Here is a 14320-nt window from a genome sequence, read left to right as displayed (position 1 = left end):
GCCATAATTTTATCTGCGTAACTGAGTGTCTCTTGGGGATTGAAAATACGGTAGCTAAGAAAGGGGGAACACAACACAACCTGTTTTGTCTGGAGTCAAGTACTTACCACAGTGGCGTCCAAACTTTTTTCAAAGAGGGCCAGATTTGATGAAGTGAAGGGCCGTGAGGGCTGACCAAAGGGCCAGCCAAAGTTGTTGACCTTTTTTTAGGATTGAAGTTGTTGAGGTTTTTTAAGGACATGGGTAGGCAAACTAAGGCCCGGGGGCCGAATCCAGCCCAATCGCCTTCTAAATCCGGCCCACAGACAGTCCGGGAATCAGCATGTTTTTACATGAGTAGAATGTGTCCTTTTCTTTAAATTGCATCTCTGGGTTATTTATAGGAATTCTTTCATTATTATTTTTCAAACTATAGTCCGCCCCCCCCCACAAGGTATGAGGGACAGTGGACCAGCCCCCCTGCTGAAAAAGTTTGCTGGCCCCTGTTTTAGGATTTTACCCCAGGAAATAAACTGCCACAGGGGCAGAGTAAACCAACCGGTGGGCTGGATTAGACCCCCCCCCCCCCGAAACGGACTTTGGACATGCCTGACTTACCATTAAAACTTTAGAAGAAGGAATGGCTTATAATTAAGGGCTACCCGCAAATGCTGATTTTTTATGAACTTGATCAATCAGTAATCAAATGATAGATATTACTGTCTGCATGAATAAATCTTGTTTTATTCTGGCTTGAAAGGCTGTAGTCGGAGCTGTTTCCCACCTCTCCACCCACAATCCAGCTCTATTCTGTGCAGCTGGGGCCCCACACAAAGCAGGTGTGGCAAGAGGGTTTGGTCCTACTTGGAGGGTTTTCATGGTTATTTTCTTCAAGTCCACCTACCTCACAAATGATCCAGGTAACGCTTCTCAGAGGGCTCCTTATGGCTGATATTCATTCTGACTCTCCTTTTGGTTTTCTCTTTAGCTCATCATTTCCAGTTTCTTGGTGCGCTCAACCATAGTGTCTCGCTATGCCTCCACCCAGGTGTGGACTTTCATGACCAACCCACACGCAGAGGCAAAAGAAGCTTTCTTTGATCTGGACCTGCCCAGTTCGGCCTTCATCTCCAACTTTACCATGTGAGTCTGAGCTAGCGGAAGGCACCATGACAGAGCCATAATTTTATGGGACTGAAAGGAATGTAGCTCAGTGGTGGAGCACAAACTTTGCATGCAAAAGGTCCCAGGCTCAATCCCTAGTGTTTCCATTTGAAACAGGGTGCTCCAACTTTCCATACCAAGTGGGCCGCAGCAGCACTTTGACACAGAACCCATGCACACTGCCCAAAATTTGAAGCCCCCCTCCCAGCTCTCACGCTGCCTTCCTAAAGCCAGCTAAGCAAAGAGCTGGGCTTTGGGAAGGATGTGCAATGCTCTGGTAGGGTCCTAGAGCCCTTCCAACCTTCTTTCCAAAGCTGGACAAGCACTAACTAGGCTTTGGGAAGGAGGAATGAGGACTCTAGGACCTGTTAGAACCCTTACACCTCCTTCCCAAAGCCCAGCACCTTCTTACCCAGCTTTGGGAAGGTGGCACAAGGGCTGGGGTGTGTGTCAGATGTTGCTGAGGCCCTCCAGAAAGGGCAGAAAGGGCATGTGACCCTTGGGCCTAGGGTTGCCAGACTCAATACTGGACAGGACTTCTGTGCCTTTAATTGCCCTGCTCTCTTTTGAGTCTGGAAACCTTAAAGAGAAACCAGCAGACCCTTTGCTTGGAAATTAAACAAAGGGTCTGCTGGTTTCTCTTTAAGGTTTCCAGACTCAAAAGAGAGCAGGGCAATTAAAGGCACAGAAGTCCTGTCCTCTATTGAGTCTGGCAACCCTACTTGGGCCTCATGTTGGACTGCCCTTATTTAAATGGTCCAAGGAAAGGAGCTCTGCTCGAGACCTTAGAGGTCCACAGTCAATTCTTCTTCCTTGGCGATCACTCATAGCCAAGTAAAATTGTCTTCCATGAATATGGTCTTAACGATGTGTCCATAGGTGACTGTGGAGGCCAATTCTGGATCCGCACATCCTTCCACAGTGGGGACATAGGTTACCGGGTGGGAGTTGACCACGATGAGGATTTGCCAAACGTACCTTCCTCATAGCTCATTTTTCCCTTTCTTCCTGAATTTGTGCTTCTGTCCATGATGCCTTTGGTAGAGGCTATTCTCCAATCGGAGCCCTTGCAGGCCAGTGTTTCCCAATTGTTGGTGTTTATACTACTTTTTTTTTTTTTTAGGTTTGTCTTGAGAGCATCTTTAAACCTCTTTTGTTGTCACTGGCATTATACTTCAGTTGGGAATAGAGTAGTTGCTTTGGAAGACAATAATCAGACATCTGAACAACATGACCAGTCCAATATACAGTACTTGAATCCTACCCACAAAGTAGCGTAAAGCTGGAAGTACCTCTTCTTAGGCCTCCAGACCAGCTCAGCACACCCTGCAATGGAGAATTCCCTGCAGACATGTGCTGAGGGTGAGGCATAGAGTAATGTGTGAATAATAACAGGTAGAAAAAGAGTTGGATGAGGAAAGTAAACACGAAGAAGAGAAGGAGAAAGAAGATAAGGAGTTTAGAAGGCCCATTCAGTATAAGTGTAATGGAATGTGGTTGGAGGGGGCAGCCCTTGACCATCAGGTATGCCAATCAAATATTTTTTTTAAAAAAACACACACACTGTTCCTGTGTTTTTCACAGCTGTTTGATCTGCAGGAGTTAGGTGAAGTTGTTCACAGCATGGAGGTAATCATGATCACCTGTCTCATGTCTACAGAGCAAACAGCTGTTAAAGGCAGAGGAAGCCAAACCACAGAAATCTGACAGTGGTTGGTCTGAGAAAGAACAGAGCTGTTTGCAGAGCTGCAAGAAGTGAGGAAGCCTGCACTGTGCCCTGGGGAAAGCGGACAAGTGATGTTCCAGAACTCCCGAGCTAGATTTTTCTCTGCCCAGCTCCCCATCAGACACACACCAGCCCCTCCCACTTCCTCATGTAACCTCCTCAAGCCCCTCACAATGGAGCACAGAGAAGAAAGCTCCCTTGAATGGGCAGGAGCATCCTTGGGGATAAGGCTGAGGATTGTCCCAGCAGCCAAAGAAAACGTGGCGGCAGAGGAGACTGCTTGATTCTGGCGGTGCCTCCTCTTGGGCCCGCCTGCTTGCAGGCCCTGGAACACAGGCAAGGCTTGTTCAAGCTGCTGTGGGAAGTTTGTTTTCCTTCCCTGCCATGGCAAATGAGGTTGTCTTTTACCGTAATTGCAGAGGATGGGTTTGCTGGGTGGTGGGAGGCTGTTTCAAAGAGATGCCTCTTACCCTGAGCACAGGGGCAGGAGCAGCATGCCTATTCCTAAGCTCTTCACATAAACCTCTCTTTAGCTCTTGTAATAAGCAAAAATCTGCCCTTATGGGGTTCTCCATCGGTCGGAGAATATCCAGGTTTCCCCTGGATTGTCATTTGTCCAGGTTTTTCCTTGGAAAGGAGCAGGGCAGGGGGGAAATCAACTGTGCCTAGAAAGTGTGGGTCAGGTGGGAAACTGCTGGGATCCAGAAGTGACATGAGATCATGCTTAGCGTGGAGAAAGCGGAGAATAAAGTTTTTCTCCCTCTCTCAGGGACATCCAACAAAACAGAACGTTCTCACAAGAGGCAGCAATAGCCACCAACCTGGATGGCATTAAAAGAGGATTAGACAAATTCATGGAGGAAGGAAATATCCATAGCTACTAACCATGATGGCTGTGCTCGTATCTCCATGGCTGGAGACAGTAATGCTTCTGAATACCATTTGCTGGAAACCACAGGAGGGGAGAGGGCCTAGTGCTCACGTTCTGCTTGTGGGCTTCCTTCCCACCAGCATCTGTGAGAACAGGATGCTGGACTAGATGGCCTACTTCAGGAGGCTCGCCTTATGTTCTTGGGCTCCCATCAGCTCCACCCCGCAGGTACTACCGGTATGGTCAGCAATGGGAGTGGAAGTGCAACAGCACCTGCTGAGCCACAGGTCTCTCATCCCTGATGTGTGTACTCAGTGGAGTCTTCATATAAGCTTCCAGACGTTCAATTGGTGTGGGGGGGTGGGGAAAGGTAAGTTCACTACTGCCAACTCCATCCTAGTGTTTGAGGCTACATGGGATCATTCCATAGGAGCTCCTTTATCTCTGATTATTCCAAGGTGTAAAAATGTTGCCTTGGCACTCGTTCTTCCAATATACTGGGGTTTCTTTGCACAATTTCCTATTGAATAGAGCCAATCACAGACCTTTGAAGCTTGCTGTCAATCTCATCTCTCCCACACTCAACCAACTATATATTTCAGGGTTGATCTCTGGCATTGAAAACAGATGCCAGAGTTGTGCTCTGGTGAGTCCTGGCACAAATGAGCGCCTCTCTATCTCCCCAGCTCAGGAAGATTTTTTTGGGGAAACTAGAGCTACCATGCTCGGAAGCTAGCAGTATTATTTTCCACATCCTGTTTTGTAAAGAGCGTGAAGTGCAGAACAATTCTGACATCTGTTGTTCTCAGTCCCCTTTACCTGTTCACAGATCTATATTTAAAACAGCAAGTCACTTTTTATAGTTTCCTTTTGATCTCATCTGTACTCATGGTATTAGCAGAGTCTACAAGGAGTCATGGGTGACTTTTTTTCCCTGTCCATACCAGGACCATTAATGAGAAAATCTATGTGGCTGAGGTGAAGGAGAAGCACCAGGCAAAGAAGATGTATGATGAAGCCCGCAGGCAGGGAAAGACAGCAGCTCATGTTGGCACCAAGTAAGAGACCCTCCTGCCATGCAACCTTTGCCCTCCTCCAGAGATAGCTAGGGGCCTTTCATGTGCACACAGCTCAAATCTCACATGTGAGAAGTGTAACCTCCACGACTCTGCTCTGAAACAACAGAGACCAATTGGTGGAACCTGCAACAAAATGTTGCAGTGTGAAGCGCTTCCGGGTAGCCAAGCCCTCTTCTCAGATAGCCCAGACCATCCCCTGCTCACCACCAGCATTCCATTCCCACTGAGCATGCTCCATTCAGCTGTTTGGGGAGGTGCCACCCAAGTGCTTTCCCCCCTGAAGAATGAATGTTTGTCCTTTTGCAGACCTGTGGATTCTGCCATCCCCTCACAAGTCTGGATAAAGCTGTTCTGACTGCATAAGGACTGGAACTTGGGGTGGGGGAGATATTTGATTCTGTTTGCATTTAAAGGAGAACCTTCCTGATTCAAACTTTCCGAAGCAACGCCACAATTCAAAATCCACACTTCTCTGAGTTTTGCCTTGCAATTCTCCAAGCAAATAAAGCATACAGAAATGCATATAAAGTGTACCTAAAGTGGATAAAAATGAGTACCGTATATTCCAGCGTATAAGATGACTGGGCGTATAAGACGACCCTCAACTTTTCCAGTTAAAATATAGAGTTTGGGATATACTCGCCGTATAAGAAATACGACCCGGCGTATAAGACAACCCCCGGCTTTTGAGAAGATTTTCCTGGGTTAAAAAGTAGTCTTATATGCAGGAATATACAGTATATTAATGAAGCATCAGCAGGCTTGGGGAAACCTCAAGGTTTGCCAAAGTACCAAAAAAAAAACTCGTGTGGGGGGGGGGAGATCTTAAGGACCACAGAGCAGCCCAAGGAGGACAGAGCATGCTCAGTGTCCACAAAATGGTGGCTGACTTTTGGGGGAATGGGAATGGAAAACCTGGTGGAAGGGAGAATGGGACGGTCAAGGGAGAGGGCTGAGCCGGCCGGCTGGCTGGTCCAGGCTCAGAATCTGTTTGGAAGCATGCAAAGGAGAGAGGTAGTCAATGACACCCACCACTCAGCCCCCTTCAGGAAGATTTTTTGAAAGCATGCCCAATTGCAGCCTGCTCTGTGCTTGTGCGGAATTGTTCACGCAACCAGTTGAGATTGATAATGAGCGGGCTTGCCACAAGTGCAGGGCTCCTGCCGAGTGGGTTCTCAAAGAGCAAACATCATATCCGATAACCTGCTATTGAGTGACATTTCCCAGGGACCGAGAAACGGAAAAATTCAGGGTGTCGGCCAGCGTGGAGGCAGGGGGCAAGGTGACCTTTGAGCTGACTTACGAAGAGCTGCTGCAGCGCCATTTGGGCAAGTACCAGCATGCCATCAGCATCCGGCCCCATCAGGTGGTAAGGAACCTCAGCGTGGAGGTGAACATCTCCGAGCGCACCGGCATCAGCTACGTCCATGTGCTGCCACTCCGCACGAGCCGACTGCTGACCAACACCCTTCAAGGTATGGAGTTCTCCTCCGGCTGCATGGTCAGGGGGGCTGCCAGATAAGCGTCACTTTTGGTCTTTTTTGTAAAAAGAAAAGGATAATACATTTATCCAGTGTGCTTAATTATTATCTCTTGCTTTGATGATCAGCCGGCTGTCCAGGTTTAAGCAGGTTCCAGAGCACTGCGGTACACTCTTGTGTTGTGACGCCACCTGCTTTCGCCACAGTTGTAACATAGGAGGAGGTGAATTGCAGATTTGGGTGTGTTGGTTGTGTAGCTTTTGCTCCCAAAATCTTAGGCTTTCAGCAAAGGCAGATAGATACACCTGGGAACTGCTGCTCAGTTTTCATGAAAAACAGGACCTGTAGATTCCAAGTCTTGGGGATGATTCGCACACGCATGTGCAACACTTCCGCTTCTCCCACCTCTTTCCCCTGGGAAAACTTGCTCTTTACTGCTGAACCAGAGCAAACATCAACTGGATTTTCTGCTGATTGATGTTTGCTCTGATACTGCGGTAAAGAGTGGGTTTTCCCGAGGAAAGTGGTCGGGCAAACAGAAAACCACTCAGACCCATGCCCAGAAAGCACAGGGCAAGCGGAAAACCTCTCGGACCCTTGCTTTCTAGGCTTGGGACAAGCGGAAGTGTGGAAGAGCCCTGAGCCCAGTTAAAAGGATCTGGAAGTTCTGTCCGTAGTGCTAGGTCTATAAAGGCTGATCCACACACTTGAGTTCATTCCGTGCTGTTGCTCTCATGCATGGGTGAGCCAGCTGCCCTCAACCTCGTCCACACCACAGATGCATTTGCCATTTCCTTTCAGGTGATGCTGATGTGCCACCATCTACTCGGGTGGAGAAAGGAACACACTGTGCTTGGATTGTTTTCACCCCAACCCCGCAAGAGCAGGCGGAGTTCTCCAGCTCAGGAATCATGGGTGATTTTGTGGTTCAGTATGACGTGACCATGCCGGATGTTGCAGGAGACGTGCAGGTTAGGGAAAGGACTACCCAACCAGAACTGAGACTAGATGGAACATTTGGGGCTTCAGGACTGCCTTAGAAAGGGTAACACAGACTGTGATACAGAGGGATCCAGGCAGGGACCAATGCGAGCATGAGAATGGCTTTGTTGGATCAAATTGAATGGCTGCTTAGTCCAGCTGTGTTGCGAAACTTGTCAGTCAGATGCCTCTAGAACAGGCATCCCCAAACTTCGGCCCTCCAGATGTTTTGGACTACAATTCTCATCTTCCCCGACCACTGGTCCTGTTAGCTAGGGATCATGGGAGTTGTAGGCCAAAACATCTGGAGGGCTGCAGTTTGGGGATGCCTGCTCTAGAAGGTCACAAGCAGGCAGGACTGTGAGTACTTGGTTCAAAATAAGTCCTGCTTCTATAAAAGCAGGACCATGCAATCTGGATAACTTATGCAAATGAATGTCTCTATAAAGTACTTTCCATTTACAGTATTCTCCGTGTTTCAGTTTCTGCATGCGGCACAGTTACACCGGGCAATCTTATTTAGCCCTGGTAATTCTTCTGATAATTCTGTAAGGCCCATACAAATCTTCCTGTTACGCATGAGAGATAAAAACTTGCTTGAAAGAAAGGAAGGACGGTGAGATTATTAGGAAGCCAAATTCTGCACCCAATACCACATCTTTCACATTTTTTCTGCAGTTGTGCTTGTAGGAGAGGAAGATAATTACCATCCCCAGCTACCTTTCCTTAGAAGCTGCTAATGCAACAGCAGGGATAGTCTGTTGTCTTCCCACTATTGTTGGACTCTAACTACCATCAGTCCCAGCCAGCATGCACAATGGCCAGGGATGGTGGGATTTTAAACCCAGCAACCTCTGGAGATCCACAGGAGATCCTCTGGAGATCCACAGGTTTGTTGTTGGCATCCATCTGTCTCAAGAGACAACGGAGCCAGTGTGGTGTAGTGGTTAAGAGCGGTAGACTCGTAATCTGGGGAACTGGGTTCGCGTCTCCGCTCCTCCACATGCAGCTGCTGGTTGACCTTGGACTAGTCACACTTCTCTGAAGTCTCTCAGCCCCACTCACCTCACAGAGTGTTTGTTGTGGGGGAGGAAGGGAAAGGAGAAAGTTAGCCGCTTTGAGACTCCTTAGGGTAGTGATAAAGCGGGATATCAAATCCAAACTCTTCTTCTTTTTCTTCTGGGGGTGAAGTCAAACCACTGGAGAATCACAGTGCCTGCTGTGGCTGCAGAGACCAGTAACTCTTAACTGCTTCCCCGTGTTGGTTTTGCTGCATTAGCAGCACCAAAGGGACTTCTCTGGGGCACAAGCGTAGGTAGTGTGTGTGGAGGTCCTGGGCTGCCCAGATGACAAGACCCCCTGCCAGCCTCACTGATGTGGTCCAAAGGAAAGCAGAGCAATACATTTGGCACGAGCTTGGCTGTAGGAGTTGCCGGAAGGAGGCATACAAGGCGCCATCCAATGGTCTTAGGGAATGCACTCTGCATTTGTGTAGGGTGGGGTGGGATTAAATCAGGCTTCCTCAACCTCGGCCCTCCAGATGTTTTTGGCCTACAACTCCCATGATCCCTAGCTAGCAGACCCAGTGGTAAGGGATGATGGGAATTGTAGTCTCAAAACTTCTGGAGGGCTGAGGTTGAGAAAGCCTGGACTAAATGATAGTGTGCACCCTTTCCAGAGTGACCGTTCTCTCTCTCCCTCTCTCTCCCTCTCTCCCTCCCTCTCTCTCCCTCTCTCTCAGATCTACAATGGCTACTTTGTCCACTTCTTTGCCCCGAGGGGCTTGCCCCCTGTACAGAAGGACGTGGTGTTTGTTATCGATGTCAGTGGCTCCATGTATGGCACCAAGATGAAACAGGTGAAGTTGCAAGCGGGAAGGGCCGCTTTCCCCCAAATTGGTGTCTTTGTGTTGGCACACGTGCAGGGCCGCCCAAAGCATATCTGGCGCCATGGTGCAAAGCTCCCTCTGGTGCCCCCCCCCCGTTTCCCTGTCAGCAGGGCTGGAGGAGGCGGGCCGCGGCTGGAGGGCGGCTCCTCCGGCAGGGAAGAGGCGGAGGCTGGACGTGGCACCTCCCGGCTCAGCTGGCTGCTTCGTGCCATGGTGGCCACGGCAGACAGAGGCTCCGGGCGCGGCGCTGCTTCGGTGCAGCATGGCGGAGGTGGGAGAGGCCTCCGCCTCTTCCGCCTCTTCCCTGGCACCCTCCAGAACTTGGCGCCCTGGCGCCCCGCACCACTAGCCTCTATGGGTAAGATGCCGCTACACATTTGCTATAGTCCAGGAGGAACCGGTGGGAAACATGGGTTGTTATTTCCCAAGATGCACATCTCCTAAGTCCAATTTCCTGGTGCTTATATGCTAGAATTGGGCTCAGTGCCATGCAAGGGTAGAATGTCAGTGTGAATAGGCTGTGTGAAGACAAACAGAAGTGAACATATTATTACTATTATTGCTACATTTTTATCCCACCCTTCCTCAAGGTGGCATACATGCATAGCTGCCAAGTACCCCGTTTTGCCCAGGAAACCCCCGTATTTTCTTACCGTTTCCCGCTGGTCTCCCAAATGGATTTATCTCCCGTAAATCCCCCGGAAAGCAGCTCCTGCCGGCGGCCATGTTTCTGGTGCCGCTCTGCCCAATTCTGAAATGGCTGCGGCGCCAGAAGTTGCTTCTACGCATGTTGAGCTGAGCTGATTTAATATTTTCCAACAACAGATGTTGAGCTCAAAGTGACTCACAATAATCACAACAATAGCATTAAAAACAACAAACAAGGCTATCACAATAATTTCAAACGCAATAGCTGATGAAGCAAACGACAAATTCATCAAAACCATTAGTACAATTCAATAATGTCAGAGCATTACCAGGTTTTTATGCTGTGTGCAAAGGAAGAAGCTCCTCCCAATTTTCAGCAAATCTCTCTCTTCCCATTTGGTCTGCTGCACCACAGCCTGCCCCATTCAGCAATGTAAACCTCAAGAGAAGCTTTTGTGGGGAAGAGGGGGAGAGAAAAGTCACTTTTCACCCTTTCTGTGACTGTTTTAAAATGTTTTTAGATGTTCTTAATTTTTTAAAATAAATAAATTAAAATTTAATTGTACAGTGGAACCTCGGTTTATGAACACCTCGGTTTACGAATTTTCAGTTTACGAACGCCGCGGACCCATCTGGAACGGATTAATTCACTTTCCATTACTTTCAATGGGAAAGTTCGCTTCAGTTTATGAACAGACTTCCGGAACCAATTACACCCATGCTTTGGGTTAAGTACGCTTCAGGTTGAGTACTCCGCGGACCCGTCTGGAACGGATTAATCCACTTTCCATTACTTTCAATGGGAAAGTTCGCTTCAGTTTATGAACAGACTTCTGGAACCAATTGTGTTCATAAACCGAGGTACCACTGTATTTGTTGCTTGCCACCCTGGGCTCCTTTTGGGAGGAAGGGTGAGGTAAAATGTTAATAAAGAAGTAAGTAAGTAAATTATGTGTGGCAGTCATTGCCTGCTTTGACTCATTAAGCATAGCTACTATAATACTAAAATTATTCTGAACTTGGAACTCTTTGCATATGGCACCTTCTTGGGGACAATATGCAAGGAGGCGAGTGCTGTGCACTTCACAAGCCATTAACGCTGAACTGCAGATAAGTTGCATGGACCTGTGTCTGGAAAGGTTCAAACAGCAGCCCCTTGCAGCTTGGGAAACATGGATCAGCATTTACTTAAGCAGATGTTTTATGTAGGGAAGTTTTGTTCCGCAGACCAAAAAGGCCATGCATGTCATCCTGAGCGACCTCCACCAAGATGACTACTTCAACATTGTGACTTTCTCAGACACTGTGAATGTGTGGATGCCCAGCCATTCCATCCAAGCTACTCCTCAGAATATCCGGAAGGCCAAGGACTATGTCAGCAAGATGGAAGCGGATGGATGTGAGTTCTGGGCTGGCCAGGATAATTGCTTGCTGGGGGGTGGGGGTTGCTGGTGTGCTGGTCCTGGAGTCAACCACACAAACAGCCATTTGGGGTATTGGGAAGAATGCTCCATATTCATCCCTGCCAAGTTGCTGTCAGAGAAATAAGGGACTGGACTGGAAATAGCAGACAGGAAGTAGCACTGCCGCCATTTTGGAACTGGGTGACTTTTGATGCTGCTTTGCCCAGTTCCAAAATGGCCGCCGTGCCAGAAGTCGCACTGCAGCCATTTTGGAACTGGGCAGAGCAGCATCAAAAGTAGCTTCTGAGCATGCTCCGCCCAGTTCCAAAATGGCCGCTGCGCCAGAATAAACCGGAGGGAAACAAAAAAAATCTGTTTTTTCAGCTAGGAACAGCTGGAAAAATGGGGATTTCCCGGGGGAAACGGGAGACTTGGCAGCTATGCATATTTGCTCTCTTGAGCTCTGCCCTCCCCATTCTTACACACAGTTAGCCGAAACTGTGGTAGATCAAAGCTGCCCAACACTCGCTTTCTAGAACCCAAATTCTCCCCTTTGGGTGTGACACAGGAGACCCGATTCATAGCCCTCTCTGGGTCTACCCCTTCCTTTAGACACCACTGTTCTTCCTAGAAAACCTAGGAGTCCTGTCTTCTGATTTCCCCGGGCCTTCTGCTCCCTAGGGACTGATATCAACGCAGCTCTGCTTGCTGCCGCCTCCGTCTTCAACCGGAGCTCTCCAGCGGCGGGGAAAGTTGTGAAGGAACAGAGAATCCCCCTGATCATCTTCCTGACAGATGGCGAGCCCACCTCAGGCGTGACGGCTGGCAGCCGCATTCTCTCCAACGCTCAGCAGGCTCTGAAAGGCACCACCTCGCTTTTCGGCCTGGCTTTCGGTGACGATGCGGACTACGGGCTGCTGAGGCGCCTGTCGCTAGAGAACCGCGGCGTCGCTCGGCGCATCTACGAGGAAGCCGATGCCACTTTGCAGCTGAAGGGTTTCTACGACGAGATCGCCAGCCCTTTGCTGTATGATGTGGAGCTGGCCTACCTGGACGGGATGGCACAAGACCTCACCCAGAACCTGTTCCCCAACTATTTCCTGGGCTCCGAGCTGGTTGTGGCTGGGCGGGTGAAGCCAGGGGCATCAGAGCTGCGGGTACGCACCACGGGGCATGGCCAGGAGGGCCCGCTGAGCCAGGAAAACGACATCTCTGCCAACACCACTGAAGCTGCTCCCTTTGGCTGCTTTGGGGATGCCAACAAGATCAGTCGCTTTGTGCAGAGGCTTTGGGCCTACTTCACCATTCAGGACCTGCTGCAGGCCCGGTTCCGAGCCAATGACACAGCCGCCCGCCGCCTGCTGACTGAAAAGGCCACCAACCTGTCACTCAAGTACAACTTTGTCACCCCCGTCACCTCCCTGATTGTGGTGCGGCCAGATGAGGACAGAGAGAAGGGCCGGCCACCCAAAGCTACTACCAGCCCTCCTGGGGTGACCGGAGCGCTCAAGGCCACCCCCACAACTTTGGGGGTTTCTGCTTCATCGGGGCTATCTAAAGTGGCGAAAGCCACACCTACCCTTGGAGCAACCAGCGTCCCCATGGTTGCAAAATCCCCAAAGGCCACAGCAAGGCCAGGATCTGCTCCCACTCCCCTGGTCCCAGTGGCAGCAGCTAGAGTTACTAAAGCAGCCAGAGTCACGTCCCCACCATTTGCTGCCATTACTGCTGTCACTCCCACCACTGCCTTCATTTCCCCAGTGCCTCCTGCTCCCGGTTACACCAAAACTGCCAAAGCTGCCACACCAGTTCCAGGAGTGACTGCCATGTCTCTGACTCCTGCTGTCATCCGTGGGTCTGCTAAACCACCCAGAGCCACAGCCTCCCCAAGGGGAACCAAGCCGCCCATCAAACCCTCAAAGCCCAGCTCCACCAGAGCTGGGAGGCTTAAGGTCACGCTTCAGCCACACTCTGTTTTGGAGACTAGAGGAACAGCTGTTTCCAAGGTCCTGGTAGGGACCGCCAGCACAGGGCACGGCAGGCCTCCCACGACAGTGCACCCGCCTGGCAGTGCCAAGGTCCTAGGGGGTCACTCCAGTTCCTGGGAGCAGCAGGAGACGACACCAAACCCTGTCAACGAGCACCACATGCCTACCAGCTGGCAGGCAAGTACTGCCAAGGTGGAGTCAGGGAACGTTCCCTGGAGTAAGACAACAACTCCCAAAGGTGGGGCAGCCACAGAGATGCACACTGACAAGCCCCCATGGAATAGTACCATCCCTTGGGCTACAGCTACATCCTTAGTGACTCTGGGAGCAGAGTTGGAGAGTAAAAGCAGGATTCCTGGTAGCACCACCCCTGCGCCAGACATCAGCCTCCTCCTGCTGCCTGGGGAGTCCGAGCTACGCTCAGCCACCGACCAGGACACAGAATATGTGGAGTCATTGAACCCGCCGGCTGTGTATAGTTTCGTGACACCCCGGGGACATGCAGGTAGGTGCAAGGAAATGTTTCAGCCTTCCTCTGACATCTGCAACCTCTTCTACACCTGGCCAACACTTGCCTCACTTCCAGGATCCTTAATCCAATTGTCACGCTACTGGTCTGCCAAGCACTGGGTGGGCTACGGGTCTTGCTTGAGAAGGAACTTGGCTTGGTTCAACACTCATAGGTCTTTAACAACTCTTTGGCTCTACCAGCATTTGGTGCTACCATCCCAAGAACCAACGGTGTGGTCTCTTTCTTCCCTGCTCTGTCTCTCCCACCTTAACCTGTGCTCTAACTTTACCATCTTTCTCCTCATTTAGGACCCATTGCTTCCTCTTCCCCTTTCCTTCCTTCTAGCCTGTGCATCTTGCACTGCTAACTCTTCCCAGCAGTCTGGCTTTCTCCCAGGTCATCTCCTGCTGCTGCTCTACATTATTCGGGATGTTGGTGGACTCTTAACTCCCATCAAGCCCAAGTCAACATGCTCAATGGCTGGGAATGATGGAAGTGGAAGTCCAGCAATGTCTAGAGGGAGTCATGTTTGTTGCCCGTGCTCTATGCCATCTTCTTCCCATTCTGCTCCCAAATTGTTCAGGCTCTCAACTTTTGTCTG

At 50.0% G+C, this 14320-nt stretch overlaps 1 protein-coding gene across 1 annotated transcript in view; it reads left to right on the top strand.

Moving 5' to 3' along the window:
• Window positions 1–14320, top strand: part of ITIH6 (inter-alpha-trypsin inhibitor heavy chain family member 6) — a 33097-nt gene that overhangs the window by 10954 nt on the left and 7823 nt on the right. The window contains exons 3-9 of the mRNA XM_088658637.1: window positions 968–1122; window positions 4688–4798; window positions 6047–6294; window positions 7102–7271; window positions 9023–9139; window positions 11045–11216; window positions 11902–13713. Of these exons, the coding sequence (XP_088514763.1) occupies window positions 968–1122; window positions 4688–4798; window positions 6047–6294; window positions 7102–7271; window positions 9023–9139; window positions 11045–11216; window positions 11902–13713 (2785 nt within the window). The remainder of the gene's footprint in view (window positions 1–967; window positions 1123–4687; window positions 4799–6046; window positions 6295–7101; window positions 7272–9022; window positions 9140–11044; window positions 11217–11901; window positions 13714–14320) is intronic.

The sequence above is a fragment of the Zootoca vivipara genome, chromosome 15 (genome assembly GCF_965207765.1).
Source record: "Zootoca vivipara chromosome 15, rZooViv2.hap1.1, whole genome shotgun sequence".
NCBI lineage: Eukaryota > Metazoa > Chordata > Lepidosauria > Squamata > Lacertidae > Zootoca > Zootoca vivipara.
This window is presented reverse-complemented; position numbering and strand designations above follow the sequence as displayed.